General features: G+C 41.3%; 1 protein-coding gene across 1 annotated transcript in view; it reads right to left on the bottom strand.

The window, feature by feature from the left end:
- The window catches only part of slc25a23b (solute carrier family 25 member 23b), a 28,164-nt gene extending 9,232 nt beyond the window's left edge, over positions 1 to 18,932 (bottom strand). Inside the window, exons 1-8 of the mRNA XM_026352282.1 lie at positions 18,723 to 18,932; positions 15,569 to 15,692; positions 15,337 to 15,424; positions 13,209 to 13,320; positions 12,770 to 12,928; positions 11,814 to 11,966; positions 8,562 to 8,675; positions 4,019 to 4,186 (exon numbers count right to left, since the gene is read on the bottom strand). Coding sequence (XP_026208067.1) covers positions 4,019 to 4,186; positions 8,562 to 8,675; positions 11,814 to 11,966; positions 12,770 to 12,928; positions 13,209 to 13,320; positions 15,337 to 15,424; positions 15,569 to 15,692; positions 18,723 to 18,932 — 1,128 coding nt within the window. The remainder of the gene's footprint in view (positions 1 to 4,018; positions 4,187 to 8,561; positions 8,676 to 11,813; positions 11,967 to 12,769; positions 12,929 to 13,208; positions 13,321 to 15,336; positions 15,425 to 15,568; positions 15,693 to 18,722) is intronic.
- Between the last annotated feature and the right edge of the window lie 283 nt (positions 18,933 to 19,215).

The raw sequence follows: 19,215 nt of genomic DNA, 5'->3' as shown, positions 1-19,215 counted from the left end.
TCTGAGGATAGTTGATTAGACCACAAATGTATTCATAATTTCACAGCTGGCTTAAATAGGCCCGTTAGGTGAAACACTGGAAGATGAGGGTGTAAAAAGATGATAGCCTCTGCCAACCCCTTCTACCCCCTAAAGTGGGTGTGGCCAACCTGGTGAAAGTGTTAATTGGGCCTGATTTTTCTGGGGATGGATGAAAAGGCAGCATGTGAATTGAAGACAGGTTAAGTCTAAGGCCTGCACCAATGTTAAGTCGGGCCCTGACGTGTTGCTCCTTCTGTGCTGTGCCATTCTCTTGTGTAGCAGCTCTTTATTTTCTCCAATGTACAGCTTAGAGCACTCTTCACTGCATTGGAATACACTATATTGTGTTATGTTTGTGTTTGGTGGATGATGGGAGTCAAACATAGATGAGTCAACAGTGTGGGTAAGTTTCCTGTAAATCTCTATACAGTATCTAGTCTGCTGTTAGTTCCAATGATGACTGCACAGTCCAAGAAAGCCAACCGGTTGGCTTTAATTTTTTCACTGAATTTGATGTTTGTGTCCACAGAGTTTGTGATCTGTGAAGGCCTGTACCTCTTGGATCTTGATCTCCACCCAGGTGTCATCTACATATCTTAACCAGTGGGGTATCCCCAGTAAAGAAGTTGAATGTTCTTCTCCACTTCTTCCATGTACAAGCTGGCTACAATAGGTGACACTGGGGAACCCATGGCACAGCCTGTCTGTCTGTAAAATTCACCTCTGCAATTAAAGTAGGTGGTGTTCTGTGAGTGTTTTGACCACAACCAGGATCAACGAGTACACAACAGGCTTCGACAAAACAAGTTTTATTTAAGAAGCTTGGATTAGTTGAGGGAGGTACGGGAACTGGTGTGAAGCACTGGTTCTGGGCTGACTGGTTCAGGGTCTAAAAGAAACAGAATATTAGTAACTGTGGGCTTGTGGGAGAATTGGGGGCAGGTGGTGACTGGTGTATATGTCAGCTAGAGAGATGGATGCCGGGAAGTCCGGAGAGCGGTGAGAAGCTGGTCTTTGAATATACCAGTAGTAAAGCTTGTGAGCTTGTGAGTTTTTCTGAAACAGGGAAGACTGAGAAGATCCAGAGCAGCAGATATTACAAGTAACATCCAAAACGAGGGACAGATCCAGAAGAAGACAATAGGGACCAGGGTGCACAATCCAAAAGGGAATGAATCGGAGTGGCACAACCTGGTGGGTTGGTGTTGACTGCAGACCTGCTTCTGAGGAGACACCGGGGGTGAGGGTGATCAGGTAAACAGGCGAGTGGAGAGGTGCAGACAAAGAGTAACAACCAGTCCATATATGGCCAGACTAGGAATTGTGGATGTTGTGGTCCGTGTGTCCATGTGTTCAACTAGTGGTGCCAAGATAGTGGCCAAGTATTTAGCGATGTTGTGGGTTACGGAGTTAATGCTACTGATTTAACGTGGGTGGGACATGATTCTGTGGGGGGGGGGCTCATTACTTGTGTATCTTGGGAATTCTATAAAGGCAAAAGGTGGCTTCCCCATAATACAAACAGTGATAGGTTGCCCTATCAACAACATTTCCAATTCCAGCAGTCTATTACCTTCTCTTGTAGTTGTTGGTGGGGTGGGGTTTCTTTTCGTTTTTTTATAAGTGTGTCGGTCCTCCAAAAGTGATCATTTCATGGTAATGAAAAGATAATCTTCTGCCTGCAGTGTTATGGATGCAGGCAGGATTCCATTAAATTGTTTCACCTACCGAGCCTATTCAGGCCACATAATAATAAAGGTAATAATAAAATTAACGTTAGAAAAATTGTACAAAGGTAGAGTTGTCTGCCAATCACAAAATCATTGGTTCAATTCCCGGCTCCTTCTGTCACAAGTGTCTTTGGGCAAGATACTGAACCCCAAGTTCAAGTGCCATCGGTGTGTGCGTGCGTATGGGTCAATGTGATACAGTGTAAAAGTGCTTTGAGTACCAATTAGGTCGAAAAGCGCTATATACTGTAAGTGCAGACCATTTACCCTTGTGAAACTTGCCTTTGGCTTTTGTTAGAGTTTTATCTTAGGGAGTCAGATAGGATGCTCCGGCATGGAATTCACCTCAAGACGAGACTCAACTGCAATGTCACAACTGCCATTGTTATGTCTTTACTCATAAACAGAAAAACATCTCCCTCCCATCTGCAATCTATAAAAAAACTGTATATGTTAGATTATTTGAGTTTTGTTTCTGTCAGCTGCTGTGGTGATGTATACATGCTCCTTTGCGCAAGAGAGACTAATACCTTATAAATCTCATTGGTGGTCCTGAGAAGTTTGTTACAGAAATTATCCTATCAATTAATAATAAAATAACAACCACCACCACCACAGATAAATGCCTAACTTTTTCATAATTTTCGGAACCTTTTAATAATACAGTTAAAATACTGTGGGTGCAATTGCTTGTACGTCAGTGGAAGTTAGGGGGTCCAGAAGACAGATGGTAGAATGGCTTGAGATGTGAAGTATGGATGTGTTTTGTATGGTTTCACAAGTTACCTCTTTGCAGATAGCTACTGGATCAATTGTTCACAGACTGCTAAAAAAAATCCTAGATATTGATGAACGAAATCTTCCAGTTGAAAATCTATTACAAATCTATTAAAATGTATTACATAGTGGAATATTTTGAGAACAAACTAACATAAGACTGATCAATGGAAATCAAAATCATTATCCCATGAAGCTCTGGATTGAGAATCATAGTGGAAAAGTCAGATCACAGGCTGATCCAACTTCCTCACACACTCCTGATGAGACAACAGATGTTCACCTGAGGGATCTCCTCCCGGACCTGGATCAGGGCATCAGTCAACTGCTGGACAGTCTGTGGTGTGACGGGGTGCCACTGGATGTAACAAGACATTATGTCCCAGAGGTGCTCGATTTGATTCAGGTCTAGGGAACGGGCAGGCCAGTTAATAGCATCAATGTCTTTATCATGAACTGCTGACACACTCCAGTCACATGAGGCATAGCATTGTCATGCAACAGAAGGAACCTAGGGCCCACTGCACATGGTAAAACAATGGGTTTGAGGATCTCATGCTGGTACCTAATGGCAGTAAAGGCACCTCTGGCAAGCACATAGAGGTCTGTGCAGCCCTCCAAGGAAAGGCCTCCACAGACAATCACTGATCCACTGCCAAACCAGTCATGCTGGTGGATGAACATTCTCCACGGCATCTCCAGACTCTGTCACATCTGTCACATGTGCTCAGTGTGAACCTGCTCTCATCTGTAATGAGCGCGGGGTGGCCAATGGTGAATCTGCCAATTCTGGTGTTCTCTGGTAAATGCCAATCTGCCTAAAGGAGCAGATAGCGGTCCTGCTGCTGGGTTATTGTCCTCCTACGGCCCCCTCCACGTACAGACCTGTATACTGGTACCTCCTTCATAGACTGTGCTGGGAGACACAGCAAACCTTCTTGCCACTGTGCACATTGATGTGCCATCCTGGATGAGCTGCGCTACCTGAGCAACTTCTGTGGGTTGTAGACACCACCTTGTGCTACCTCTAGTGGTGAAGGCACTGGCAAAGTGCAAAAGTTTTGCCAAAAATGATGCAGACAGGGAAACGGTCTGTGGCAACCACCTGCAGAACCATTCATTTATAGGGGTTGTCTTGCTAATGCCTTCTGATTTCCACCTGCTGTCTGTTCCATCTGCACAACAGCATGTGAAATTGATTCACAATCAACGTTGCTTCCTAACTGAACAGGTTGATATCCCAACCTGTCCAGTGTGATGGACTTACATTGGAATCATCATGTGTTCCGTTTATTTTTTAACAGTGTATATTGATTTTAGAGATCTTAGTCAGAAATGTCAGTATCCAAAACTAAATAATTTTTGCCTTTATGGTGAAGCATCTCTTGAAATTAGTGAACCTATTTGTCAAATATGCTACAGTACTTTCTAAAAAGCATTAAGCTGGTATTATATAACACTAATTAGCCCACTGACACACACATACACACCTCATACACAGCCAAGTCAATGCCAGCGTAGGGGATGATTCCCATTGTATTTGGCAGGTAGCCCCGGTAGAAAGCTTTGACCCCCTCAGTCTTCAGGATCTGCCTGGCACAGTCAGCCATACCTGAGTATTGTCCTGTTTTTCGTAACGTAAGACGCGTCTTCAGCACCTACGGAGCAGAAAAGAAAAAGCAAAACAATAAAATTATTATTAGAGTACGGAGAAACAGTAGCAACAGGTTATACTTTAGCTGGAGGAATAAGCTCAGCTATTTGATTGGCACAAAAAAAAAACCATTATACAGTGGCCAGAAAAAGTATGGGCACCCTTTGGGATTACGTGGAGTTTTGCATGAATTGGTCCTAAAATGTGCTCCGATCTTCATCTAACTCACAACAATACAAAAACACAGTCTGCTGAAAATAATAGTACAAAAACATTACATGTTTTCATGTTTTTATTGAACCTAACATGTAAACATTCACAGTGCAGGGTGGAAACTGTTGGACTTAATAACTGGTTGACCCTTCTTTGGCAGCAATAACCTCAACCAAACGTCCTGTAGTTGGAGATCAAACCTGCACAACGATCTGGAGTAATGTTGGACCACTCCTCTTCACAAAACTGTTTCAGTGTAGCAATATTCTTGGGATGTCTGGTGTGAATGGCTATCTTAAGGTCATGCCACAGCTTTTGCCCATGCTTTTTCTTGCCAATGTAGTGTAATGTAGTATTGTTCTACTCCAGTGCCTCTTCTTGTATGATGTGGCCAGAAAATCTCTTGCCTCTAACCCTAACCCTAACCCTAACCCCAACCACTAGCAATAGCTAAACTGTTGAAGCAGAGCTCTCCACTGTATGAATATATTCATTGTACAGGCTTTCCTTGACTAAAGCTGCTCCGCTGTTCGACCAGCAGGCTGTGAAGAAGATGTGAGCTGCTCTCCATGATGTTCAGCAGTTTGCTTAGCATCTTCCTCCCCACAACCTTCTCCAAAGGTTCCACTGAAGTCCCCAGCACAGATTCAGCCTTCCTGATCAGTTTGTTTATTTTGTTGATGTCACAACTTTGAATTGCACTGGCTACAACAGAATGGTAAACACCTACGCTTCCTTAGAATTAGTAGAAGAAGAATAAATAGTAGTAGAAGAATGCTCTGTCCCCTCCTGTAAACATCCTCTGTGTTGGATGCAGTCTACATTACATTACAGTCATTTAGCAGACGCTTTTATCCAAAGCGACTTACAAGTCATTACAAGTTACAAGGGTAGGCAGGGCAGCATGAGGAGGTCTTGCCTAAGGACCCCTACTGGAGGTAGCCATAGCTGGGATTTGAACCCCAGTCTCCCACATGGGAGGCGGTGATGTTACCACTACACTAACCAGCCGCCTAGTCTAGTCTGTTGTCCAGGTGCACTCCCAGGTTTTTGTATCCCTCCACCACCTCTACTTCGTCTATCAAAATGGACACAGTGTTAAAGCTGTCTCTGTTCCTCCTAAAGTCCACAACCATCTCCTTAGTCTTTGTCACATTTAAGGTAGGTGAACTGTAGTGGGTCTAAAAATGTATCCACCTGAGGCTTTAAATGGGTCAGTATTTTAAGAACTTTCGTGATGTGTGACCTGAGGGCAACTGGTTTGTAATCATTTAGGACAGCTGGAGATGAACACTTTGGCAGTTGCACAAATATAATGTCTTCCATGATGATCTATCTGCAGCCTAGCAGGGCATAGTTCTTGGTCCTCTAATCTTTTCCATATATACTAAATCTCTAGGTTCCATTATCCAGTCACATGGTTTTTCTTATCATTGTTATATACTGATGACACACAGCTCTTCTTGTCATTTCCACCGAATGACTTGGACCATGCATTGACTGCAGGACTTATCTGCCTGTATTCCTCCCTGGCCGGTGCTGGATTTTTCTTTGTGGGGAAGAAGGACGGAGGGTTGAGTGCCTGCATCGACTTTCGTGGACTTAACCAGATAACCATCAAGAAACGGTACCCATTACCTCTCATCTCTTCTGGTCCAAGGAGCCACAATCACCTACCAAGCTGAAGCTTTGCAACGCCTATCACAGTCAGAATCAGAGAAGGCGATGAGTGGAAGGCCGCCTTCAACACTCCTGAGTACTGGTCATGCCCTTCAGACTCACTAATGCACCTGCTGTTTCAAAACCTGGTCAATAATGTTCTAGGAGATATCATAAACAGATCTGTCTTTGTGTATCTAGACAATATCCTGACATTCTCCAAGTCTGAGACTGAGCATGGAGGTGGATGCCTGGAATACCAGGGTCTGCTAAACGACTGTTCCGGATCATCTTTGGTCCCATATTTCTTTTGATTTTGTTATCGGAGTTCCCACCTCTAATGGCCAAACCACTATCCTTACCATAGTTGATCATTTTTCTAAAATGGTTCATCACATCCCCCTGCCCAAGCTACCTTCCGCCAAAGAGAATGCTGTGCTTCCTTGTGACATCGTTTCTGACAGGGGTCCCCAGTTTTTGAGTTTTGTAGACTCCTGGGAACATCAGTCAGTTTATTCTCTGGTTTTTATTCCCAGATGGTTGGTCTAACAAACGTTGCTCCCCTGCACCTGTCTATCAACCAGGTCAACATGTTTGGCTCTCCATGGACATCCCTCTCAAGGTGGTCTGCAGAAAACTCTCTCCTTGTTTCGTCCATTTCGTTAATCCTGTGGCAGTGTGCCTCTACCTCTCCAGACCGCTCCATATCCATCTGACTTTCCACGTCTCCAGGGTCAAGCCAGAAGTCGTCAGTACACTTTTGTCTCTCTCTCTGACTGTCTTCCTTGACCCTGTGACCTGTTTTTTACTGACACTCCTATTGTTCTGGATTTCTGAACCTCACTCTCTGTCTGCCTCTGGTGTCGCACAGATATGGACACTCACAGTTCCTGCCTCAGCTGCCGCTCACCGCTCCAGCAACCCTGCTCGCAACGGCTGCTCTTTCCCCCTATGGATTCTATTTCCCTGCAATCAACACCTCTTTCCCTTGCCTCTTCAAATAAAAGCTTTTTAGTCTTCTAGCTTTTTAGCTTGTTCTCTTATGCCTGGTAGTGATCTAAACCTTACAGTCTGGTAACCAGGTTACTGAAAGAAACCAGGTTTCTCAGGGTAATCAGGAAATGTGTTTATAAACACTCAAGAAAGCTGGTTACAGGAAATCCAAGTATACATGCAACAAAAGAGTAATCTGATTTCTCTTTTAAATACATCAGGGAGGTGACTGAACTCATGTCTGAATTAAAGAAAGGCATGGTAAAAATTACCTCTCCTTTCATCCAGCTGCACTTCTCAGCTGATAGAAGTACAGTGGTGAGTGTCGGCAGCCTTTGTTATGCACATATGTAATGAAACCTGGTTACGCGTTTACATGGCTGAGTAATCTAAATTCTCCAGAAGAAATCTACCTCTGGACATCAGGATTCTCTAATCCCCTATCCCGATTACAGTAACCAGATTTCCCCTTTACACTTAAAAAACAGCTTGCTCTCATTGTCTCCTGCTTGTTGTGATGACACCTGCAATTTGCATAGTTCCTTGTCTACGCAGAGAACGGCATCTAGGTGCCCGCCATGTTTGTTTTTGGAGCCTCATCACCTAGAATCCTGAGTGCCTCTAGACGTCCTGTCCAGAGCATACCGGACACCCCAGCCCACCATGTAAGTGATCGCATCCTGAAATATCACATTTATCCACTGGCATATTTACTCACCTGGCTCTCTTCTGCAGATCTCCACTACCAGTCTTCTGACCTGATGAGCCCAGGTCATCATTCAAACATCATTCATACTACTTCCTATTATTTTACCTTCTCTTGTTTTTATTCTACAGCATATGGCATTTTAATCTAGTCCTTACTCACCACAAACCAATGCATGTCCAGGCACTGATCATATCTAGTCTCGACTATTGCAATGCCCTGATACCAGCAAACTTACTTCAATGATCCAAAATGCAGCACCATGTCTCATTTCTGATCAGCCTTGTCCCTACACTCTTTACATCTCTGCACTGGCTTCCTATAGCTGCCTGCAACTGGTTCACTCTTGCCTACAGTGGTGTTCAGGTCCAGTTCAACCACAATCCTTCCTTCGTGTGTTTGGTGGTCTCTTCACCACACAGAAAAAGATCCCAAGCAAAGCTCTTTAGCTTAGTTTTAAACAATTCTGCATATTAATGTGGGCTAAAATTCATTGCCAGTTCTCCCAAACAACTGATTGCAGTTGTTGCCGCCAAGGGAGGAACAACTAGTTGTTAGGTTTAGAGGGCAATTACTTTGTCACATAGGGCCGGGCAGATATGGACTTTTTTTTCCCTTAATAAATAAAATCATAATTTTAAAACTCAATTTTGTATTCACTCAGGTTATCTTTGTATATAACAAAAATGTGTTTGATGACCTGAATTGATGATCTAAATCATCAAGGGCTTATGTTACAGTACACGGAACATAGAGAAAAACCGTACAAGTAACATAATGACTGATGAATCACACATTTCAGACTGACCTCCATAGGATAGATGATGGTCTGGGCAGTAGCTCCTGCCAGAGAGCCAGCAATGAACCTCTCTTGTACTCTTAAATTGCCCCCTTCCTTACTGCCACGGATCAGCCACTTGATCTAGAGTAAAACAACAGACAAGGAACAGAAGAAGGGAAAGCATTAAGCATGAAAGAAGATAGGGAGGTGATTCAAGATACATTCAGCTGTGTGAGACAGGAAAACCAGGTTTCCCCCTAAATGAGCAATTATCTCCCTTTCTAGTCTACCAGAACTTCAGACGGAATTGGAATCACGGCTCTGGACTTTGGAAAACAAACCACCTAGTCAGGTTCTAGTAGCCAGTGCAGTTACTATCATCTAGCTCCTGCTTCTGTTAGCTATCCTCCGCCAGTTTTGTGGCAGCCAGTCAAGTGTATTAAGTGTAAAAGTAAATATGGTAAGATAATAATGCACACAGGAGTTTTCTCTGGACCCCTTCCTAATCTGACCAGTGATGTCATTGTCATGTAATTTAACCACTCGCTGTCTAGGGGGTGTCCTGCAAACAACACGTGCAACGTAGGTAACTGGTAAGCTTTTAAAACCTGGGCTGAATATAAAAGACGGCATCCATGCCACTTTAGATGGTGCGTCTCTATTATCTAGAAATATGGCCAGGTTTATTAGCAGACCAAAATCCAACTCTGAGTGATGACCATGACACAGTGATGCAGTCTTACACGCCTATCTAAAGTTTTCTTGCAGCCGTCACTGCATCAAAATGGCCAAAACCCAGTAGAGATAGTGTCTGCTCCTTGACCACTTAAATTATTTATATCAAATACCAACACAAGAATAATTCATAAGAAATTAATTAAAATAAAGACAACTCCTCTTACAGAACCAAATAAAAACACTTTCTTCACCTGAAAAGTGACCATCAAACCAATTAATTTAGTTCTACTGAAACATGGCTGCAGCAGGAAGTCTTAATAAGTCAACCCTCCAAAGTAATATTGATTATCATCTTCGTTGAAGCACAGGTCAGGGTGGAGAAGCAGCAGCAATCTTTCACTCAAGCCTATTAATCAACCCCGACCTAAACATTGTTAAAATTCATTTGAAAGCCTCACTCTTAACCTCTCACATCCAAACTGGAAAAGTCAAAAACCTGTTGTCTGTTATTATTTTAACTGAATTATTATCAGAATCAGATTAGTTCTGTTGGTTTTAACTTTCAGTGTCAGTTTGACTATGCTGCTGTGATGTGAATTTCCCCTTCGGGGGATGAATAAAGTGTTTTGTTCTTCTAAGAAAACTCAAAAGTCAATCATGTAAATAAAAGGAAATAACAAAGGACACAGAGTTAAATGGAAAAGTAACAAAAAAACACTGCCAAGCTTGCAAAGACTCACACTAAATTCATGACACTATCCACAATCCAAAAACAGTAGCTAGGTGAGGGGGTCCAGAGTCCACAAGCCAGGTAAAGTGGTAGATTAAAACAAGGGTCCAAAAACAAGAAGCAAGGGCTGAGGAGAGGGCAAGGTCCAGCTCCAGGTCAGACATGGTCAACGAAACACACAGGGCAAGAAACAAGGCAACGTGGCTGGCTGGAGAGCAGTGTGAAAACTGACAATCTGTCAGGGGACAAGGTGAACAGGGTGGTACTTGGACTGGACTAAGAACTCATCAGTTGGGGCCGCAACATGAAGGTGGCAGAAATAGGCTGAACAAACTGATTAGGCAGGAGTTTTCTGTATTGATGTTATTGTGTATTCGTAGTGGTGTACAGTGACAAGAAACAGTATGTGAACCCTCTGGGATTATGTGGAGTTTGCATGAATTCGTCATAAAATGTGCTCTGATCTTCAACTAACTCACAACAATAAAAATACACAGTCTGCTGAAAATAACAGTACAAAAACATTATATGTTTTCATGTTTTTATTGAACAGAACATGTAAACATTCAGTGCAGGGTGGAAAAAGTATGTGAACCTTTGGACTTAATAACTGGTTGATCCTTCTTTGGCAGCAATAACCTCAACCAAACATTTCCTGTAGTTGCAGATCAGACCTGCACAATCATCTGGAGTAATTTTGGACCAAAAAAAATTCTAATCTTCTCAAATCTCTTTGTTTTTATTTTAAATACAAAATAAGATGAAAAAATTAATTAATTAATTAAGAATTAATAAGAAAATTAATCAGTAATAAATAAATACAATAATAATAATAACAATGAAAATAATCATATTAGATTCCTCTAGTCAGCGACTATATGTGGTTTCTGTATCTGCTGTATTCACATTCAAATGTCTGTATTAACAGTTCTTTAACCTTCTTCTGAACATGAACTGAACATTGAAGAACATGAACTGTTCTTCTGAACATGGCTTCTCTTGCCTACTACTTGATGCTACAGACCTGGCAGTGCTTCCTCTCTCATATTCGAGCCACATTTGGCTTGAGGGAGGAAGCAGTGGAGACCCTTAGTATGGTTTAAAGATGATCATCAGTAAGTCAGGACCTGTACTTGGACTTATTGAAGTTCAGCTCAGGGAAGCTGGGGGTCAATTCTCTCAAAAACTGCAAATAGCGCGATGCAAATAAAAACAATGACCCACAAATAATGGTGTGACCCTGTAATTGGTCCAGGTTACCGGGGACTGTTATTGCCGATGGACAGGTGTCTCTATGTGACTGCAGATACATTAGGCTGCATTGAGCTCCTGACTTTTCTTTTATCCCGCCGCGAATGTCCGCGTGTGCTTCATAGAGACGAGGCAGCGGAAGAAAACTCTCGATGGAAACGCTGTTGTAACTCATCGAGATGTGTTTCTCTGCTTGCATTAAGCCCGACCGATGTCCCGCCCCCGAGACCCATATATCCCACCGTGATTGGTTGGTTCGATCAGCTCCACACCAACACTGTAATACACATTAAACTCGAGGGCCACACTAACATCAAGCTTTCATATGAAGGCGCGGGCCACAAACTATCGTCAAGTTTGTGACCCCTGCGCTAAACCATCTCTTAGTTGTACTGCTGGGGGACCTCCCTTGATACAGTGGGCTCCTCTCCTCTCTAATATTCATCTAAATTCTGGCACTTTTTGCCCCTTCTTCTTGTTGTTCTTCTGTTGCCTCCAGTTCCTTTGTTTCTCCTCTTTCCACTCACCCCAACAGGTTGGGGCAGATTGAATTGTATTGAATTGAAATTAAGCAAACATTTAACAGACTTTGACTGACTGACTGATTAAAGTGTACTGACCTGTTCATAGGCCATAAACTTAATGGCAGATTCAGGGGCAATCTTGAGAACATTGATGCCATTTCCCCTCCACAGAGAGAAAACACCTCCCTCATGGACCATTCCCCTTAGTCCAGTCCAGAGATTAATCCCCCGAGATGTAGCACCGTGGACCTGCATGCAAAAAAAAAGGCCAGAACAATAATTTTATTAGTAGCTGAACTTGAAAAGTTACAGAAATGTTTACCTGATTAAGATCAAGTGGTCAAAATAATGCATCATTTAAAAATATGGCTTGAAAGTTTTGAATGTGGGTCTTATGTGGTAACTTAACAATTACCAAATTAAAGCACTTTGGTCAGTTTTCCTGTGCTGGCTACCACTTTTCCTGGATTTGAAAATTAACACAACTCTCCTATTGGTCAACTGAAATGTAAAATAAAAGTTTCCCATACAATGGTCTTATTTACACCATATGTGGATCAATTAAACCCTACTTTTGGCAAAATGGTATCGGGTATTATCTACTGTATGTCAAAACCATATATTGCATAACCACTTTAGTTCTTCAATCTGTCACCGGAATAGCTTTTGATGGTTCAGGCTTTCAACAAAGGCAGAATAAACCTTGCTCTGTCTTTGCTTGGAATGCTTCCACCAACCACCAAAGCTACCCACCAGGTGCTCTGTTGTGTGCTGCTAAATAACAATGCAGCATTTGAAGGATAGTGAGGACTTCAGACTGTACAACTATAGCCATAAAAAGATCTTGCCACAACAATACATTAATTTACAGTTGACTATTACAGCTGTTTACACCTTGAACTCCACAACGACACTTTCATGGTCCACAGCCATTTTTCAATTTAATGCCAAGATTGAGGAGGGATGTGGAAAATACAGAACTTAATAACAGTGTATTCAGTGTGGCTTCTACTTAATGTCATTAAAAAGCTCTAGTTTACTAAATGACCCACCTGCAGGAACACTTTGAGGCGGTCTAGAGGAGCCGTTCCCGTCCGGGACACCGCTCCTGCCATGGCTCCAGCAACCAGTTGCCTCCACACAAGACCTGACTTCCGCTCCTGCTCTGAGAACTCATCTGGCACTGTCAGTTGTTCTCCAATGTCAAACATCTATGACGATACTGGAAATTGTTAAAGGCCTATGTGTGTTCTTTTATTTGACCCTCAAGTATTTAGTACAGTAAAAAGTTATAGTATAGTTAGTTATTGCCATATGTTGTTTAAACATACTTGTGTGTTCAGTAGAAAAGTCTTTTCCTGTTTTGTTTTGCTTTTTAAAATAATTTCTGCTTCTGTTTTTAGAAGTGGAAACATTTAAATAAAGAAACAATGTTATAACTGTCATTAGTATTAACTGGGGTATTATTTTCACTGGAATTTAATAACTCACATGGGAGTGTTTCCAATAGTGGGCAATCTCCTGCATGTTGTGGAAAGGGTTAAACAGGAAGTGATCGCGCCATTCATTCCAGTCAATGGTCATAGTGCCATCTCTGTCCATACTAGAAGAGAGAGTTACAATCAGTAACTAACTAGTTTATATTTTCACACACTCTATTCACTAACACACCTCCCGCAACTCTACAGGGTGTCCACCTGACCTTTGTCAAACCATAGGTTTTAGTGTTCTTCTAATGTTTTTACAAAAAAAAACATCATTAGGTCATGCTATGTTTAAGCTGGCTTTATTGTCACTTTATGGATCCCCCTGTGGGGAAATTCATGTCACAGCAGCAGATTAAAAGCTACATCATAAACTGAATCAAAAACATCTACACATAATAAATCTAGAGAACAGTACAAAAAGACAGAATAATAGCAGCGAATAGGTAAAAATAGTAGACAATACTTTGTCTACAGTAGAAGACAAAGTGTGTTTCACCACGAGAGGCAATGGCAACACCAGGTTACCAGATGCCTTAAACTCTACAATAAAGCAAATCAGTGTCTTGAGTCACTTGACTTTGCTGGGAGGGACCGAGGCCCGAAGTCTGATCGCAGCATAACAAAAGAACTGCGGCAGCATTTCCACACACCAAAGGTGGAGCAGGCATCAATAGCTGGCTACCATGCTGCATTTACAACTTAAAATCACAGCAAGTTGTTTCAGCTGTCACAAACATTATTCTGTGAGTAACTTGTTGATTAAAATGATAAATAAAATTGAATTGAAAAAATTAATTGTTTGTGAGGAAACATACACTTTGTAACATGCTGTACAAACTCGTGTGAACTGAGTGATACTAAGACCAATAATTTAAGATAGATACTGCTGTTACTTACTAAGTGTCAGATACTGTATATATTTACTGTAAATATATATATATATATATATATATATATATATATATATATATATATATATATATATATATATATATATATATATATATATATATATATATATATATATGATTCATACACATTCACTGTTCATGTACTGTTCTTTGGTTGTGTAAAGCTGCTTTGTGACAATGTCAATTGTAAAAAGCGCTCTACAAATAAAATTGAATTGAATTGAATTGAATACAGTATCTGACACTGTATTGCAAAATTATTCAAAAAAAAGTATTAATTCCCTTGATGTTTGGATGTTTTATACTTTTGTTGACATTATAAATCATTAGTCATGGTCAATAAAAGTTGGCGACTACTTTGTAGAAAACAGGTTTCTACAAAGTAATTTCAATTAAATAAAAAATATGTAAGGTGAAATCAGTGTTTAGTGAAATGGGGATCACCTAAGTGCAGTGTCTGGAAGGTCCAGTCACTGGTTATTCAGTATTCCTGGCTACCATTACACGATGACAAAAGATCACTTCCAGCAACTTAGAGAACAGGTCATTGAACAGCATAAGTCAGGGGACGGATACAAAAACATCTCCAAGGCACTGAACATCCATCATCAAGAAGTGGTAGAGCGAGTTACCGGGCAAGAAGGAGAATAGTGAGAGAGGTCACTAACACACAGATGACTACTCTGAGGGAGTTACAAGCTTCAGCAGCTGAGATAAGAGAGACTATACATACAACAACTGTTGCCTGGTTTCTTCCCCAGTCAAAGCTTTACGGGAGAGTGGCAAGGAGAAAGCCACTGTTGAAGAAAACTCACAAACTGATTTTGCCAATAGGCATGTGAAAGACTCCATGGTCCAATAGGAGAGGGTTCTTTGGTCTAATGAGACCAAAATGGTGCTTTTTGTCCATCAGATATATAGTACAATCCTGGAGGACAATCTTATTAAGTTGGCAGGACAACTACGGCTTGGGAGAAGATTTGTTTTCCAGCTAGACAATGACCTGAAGCATACAGTGAAAGCTGCACAGAAATGGTTTAACAACAACAAGGTGAATGTTCTGGAGTGGCAGAGTCAAAGCCCAGGCCTCAATCCAATAGAGAATTCATGGATAGACTTGAAAACGGCTGTTAGATTCCTTCCTAGTGCTGGAAACATCTCCTGAAGAGTGTGTCTCTCTCCCTCTCCATACCTAAACACACACACACTCACACACCCTACCTCTGTAGTATTCTGGATGCCTGTTCCATAGTGACCTCTACTCCAAGCTTGTGCAGTGAATGCTGGATCTCTCCCACATCAATCTGACCTACAGAACAGAACAGAATGTGTTCAAATATGATATTCAGTGTATTTGACATGCTCTTAAACACTGAAAAAACAAATAGCAGGAAGTACTGTGCTGCTAGACTGTTTGTATTTGTGGGTGTTTACGGTGTATGGGTGCCCACACCATCATTGTTGTGGTCAAGGCTGTGGAACATGATTCGAAGCCTCTTCTCATGAGCTCGGAGGTACTGAGAGAACTCATCAAAGTCCAGCAAACCATCATGGTTGATGTCACTCTCAAGGACTATCTGGGGATACAAAAAGAGACAGTTATACACCACGGACTACACAGGGATAAAAATGCGATGGAGCAGGTATGGATGGTGGATGTAGGTGTGTACAGTACTGTAGTACTGTAAATATAACATTAAAATGAGAAAATACTGCATTAGACAGTTTTATGTCTTTTGGCAGCAATGAATGACAGTTTTTTAATTTTCTTCAAAACATATGAAACACCTAAATATGCACATTGGGGGAAGTTCAGGTGTCACAGCAGCAGTAAAAATGAGGCAAAGAAATCAAATCAAAAACATGGCATAAGGACACTGAGCTCTGGTTCCCAGCAATTGGTATAATTTTATCTGAAGAAACATCCACCTGCTTCATTGTACCTGTGTGGTGTGTTTGGAATAAAACACAGACAGTAAAAGTGCATTTTAAATTCAGGACGTGGTGGATGCACTGCAATGATCATTACATTTAGAGGCTATCTTCAGCAGAAAAAATCTCTGAATAATTATATCTCGTGTAGCTTGGTGTTTGTAAAAGCCTGTATTAAAATGAGTCATACTGCCATCTTCAATAACCATTAAAAACTGCCTTCCGACTGAAAGTACATTAAAATAAGCTGCTGAGAACCAAGCAAAATGAGAAGAATTAGTTGTCAGACAGGCAATGGTGTAGCAGGTTTGTGACATGGATACAATGGTAAAATATTCATCCATGAAGGGTCAGATTCCTCAGCAAACTGGAACAGGTTGTCTTTAAAGAGGCCGCATGATACCCGGCTAAACTTTTCAGCTCAGTGGTTCCAAGATGGTGGAACGACCTCCCCACCTCTGCACGCTCAGCAGCCTTACTCTCAATTTGCTGAAAACAGAACTCTTTTGAATCTTTCTCTGCACTGAAATCTTTTTCTGCACTAACAACCTTAAAAAAACAAAATCCATGTAACTGAAGCTGCTCTTCCTAGAGCACGTTATGGTTCTTCTCCTTGGCTTAGATATTTTGCTGGTTTTGTACCTCACTTGTAAGTCGCTTTGAGTGAAAGTGTCTGAAAAATGACTAAATGTAAATGTAAATTACACTTCCATATGTTTTAGGCTTATGCCCTGGTATTGTTTCTCAATCAAGTCTTAAGGAAGTATTGGTCAAAGTCATAATTTTTGCCAATGGGTCAGTCATTGCATTTGACGCCAACAATGCAGCATATATCAAAAAAGCATAGAAAGCTGTGCTGCACCCTTTATTTTCCAAAAACATACATATTTTGTAACATGCATGACACACATAATGAATATTGAGTAATAATAATAAGTAGTAATAATACCACCATGAAAATGTCGGCTGCTGTGAAACTGCTGGCACAAACAGGAACAATAGAGGATAGTTCACAGTTTTTGTTTCAGTAGAGACTGATAGCAGCAAGTTGAAAAACTGCTAAAAATCAGGAGAGTTTGGAAAATACTTCAGAGTTTAAGTGATGAGGCAACTGTGGCTGTGTTAGTGACACTTCTTCCTGAATATTCAGTGGTCTACAGTGTTTCTTCAGCTCACATAAAACCTGCTAGGTACTAGGTATTATCTGCAGCTTTTTCCTAATGGAAAACCAAACATAGAGATTATAGTTTAATTGAGTCAAGCTGGAACCATGGCATGGAAAACCCCTAAAAATCTGTATCTGCCAATATTACATTATTAGAAACTGGCTTCACATCAACTTTTTTTTAATATTATTAAAAAATAGAGTAAAATAGGGAGGATTGTTTAATTGGCAAAATGGTGGTCAAGTCTAACATCATATATCGCAAAATGTCTCTATAATTATAAATAATTGTCAGTGATTAAACTTCCGTCTTATTGTAATTTTTCCAATTTCAATAGGTTACAAAACAGATGTGTTATACATTTATTGACCAACCTTGCACTATTTTATTTTGGTTATGCATTAGTGTGATTTATGTTCAGTTATGTATAGCCTATTCAAAAGAATACAGTGCAATAATATTCACAAATTTTGAACTTGTTGTTTTGACTGTGAGTTTGGTCTCTCTTTTTTGGAGCTTTACTGAAATACCTCCAAGTGCACTGTTAGTAATTTACATTAATAAACAAAGCACATTTTGTTAAAATTCTAGTAATCCTTAGTCTATTTAATATATATATATATATAAAGTAAAACTGTAATTTAATACTTTTCAGTCAGCATATTCCATTTTTTTCTTTTTAAAAAGATTTTGTGGTGTTACAGTAACTGTGCTATTGTCCACCAATCCCTGGTTTGGGGATTTATTCCTAGCTCCTCCTGTCATATGTTGAAGTGTTCTTGGGCAAGACACTGAAGCCAGCTGCTCTACGGTGTGTGTGCGTTTGTGTGTGTGTGTGTGTGTTTGTGTGTGTGTGTGTGTGTGTGTGTGTGTGTGTGTGTGTGTGTGTTCGGTTTGTGTTATATGTATGGTTTTTATGTTTTGTGCAATGTTTTGACTAATTCAAACTGATTCAACAAACAACTAACAGTCTCTATATTTCTCTATGTAATATAGTTTTCATGTGGACAGTTGGGTCCACTGTAGGCCTGTGCTTTGTATTCAGTTGGCTGAACTTGTGTGTGAACATTGTCGCTAGGCATCTAAAAGCAACTGTGTTTTTAAGAACAGATTGGCTCCGGCCCCACGATCACCCTCTCCTCTCTTAATTCATTTTGAAGAGAGTCTGGATACTTCAGACAGACAACATGCTGTGATTTATTATCAAAACATACACTTTCCCTGTGGGGACGTGGTATAATATAATATACAGGCAAAGTAAGTTAGAGATGGAGGAAAGCATGTCCTTGCAGCGTCCACAGGTTATTAAATATCCTTTAGGATGAAGCAGGACTTCATTTAAGACATCTGCAACAATTGTGTTGTTGTGTGTTTTCCTTCTCTTCTATAAAGAACCTCTATAGGCTGCACTAGGTGACTGTGTTAGTTCCTCTATAACCCCGGGCAGCTCTGTATGTGCAGCTCTCCTAGCAACAGTCTGTTCCACTGTGTCCCACATCGTTTCCTCACCTCCTCGGCCTCTCTCCTGTGTAAACCACAAGCTGCCAGTCCGGTCCTCAGCTCACTGATGTCTACTCTGCCATCTTTATTCAGGTCCAGCTGCTGGAACAGCTCCGCGTACCTCCTCTCCTGGTCCGGGTCCAGAGACGTTCCGCTGTCTCCGTTCTCGTTTCCTCCTCGTTGTGTCCAGGCGCAGAACCGGTCCTGGTCTACGTCCATCTGAAACTAGAAGACAACACCGGTGCTGTGTGTGGGTCGACTGTTCTGTTTCACAGCCGAGTCGAGTAGAGGGAGGTTCGTCCTCGTTTCCAGAGAGACTTGTCCGCTTCCTCACACCATAACGACCGGAGCGGAGGAGCGCTAAGCGGGGCTGCTACAGGGACATCACTCCCGGATGGATGGATGGATGGATGGATGGATGGATGGATGTGGCTTAGCTCAGCTCAGCTCAGCTGACATTAATCCCTGTGTCACTTACATGCTCGCTCACAGCGACACTGAC

This window comes from Anabas testudineus, chromosome 8, assembly GCF_900324465.2.
Source record: "Anabas testudineus chromosome 8, fAnaTes1.2, whole genome shotgun sequence".
Classification (NCBI taxonomy): domain Eukaryota; kingdom Metazoa; phylum Chordata; class Actinopteri; order Anabantiformes; family Anabantidae; genus Anabas; species Anabas testudineus.
The sequence above is the reverse complement of the archived record's forward strand: the minus strand, read 5'-3'. Positions and strand labels throughout refer to the sequence as shown.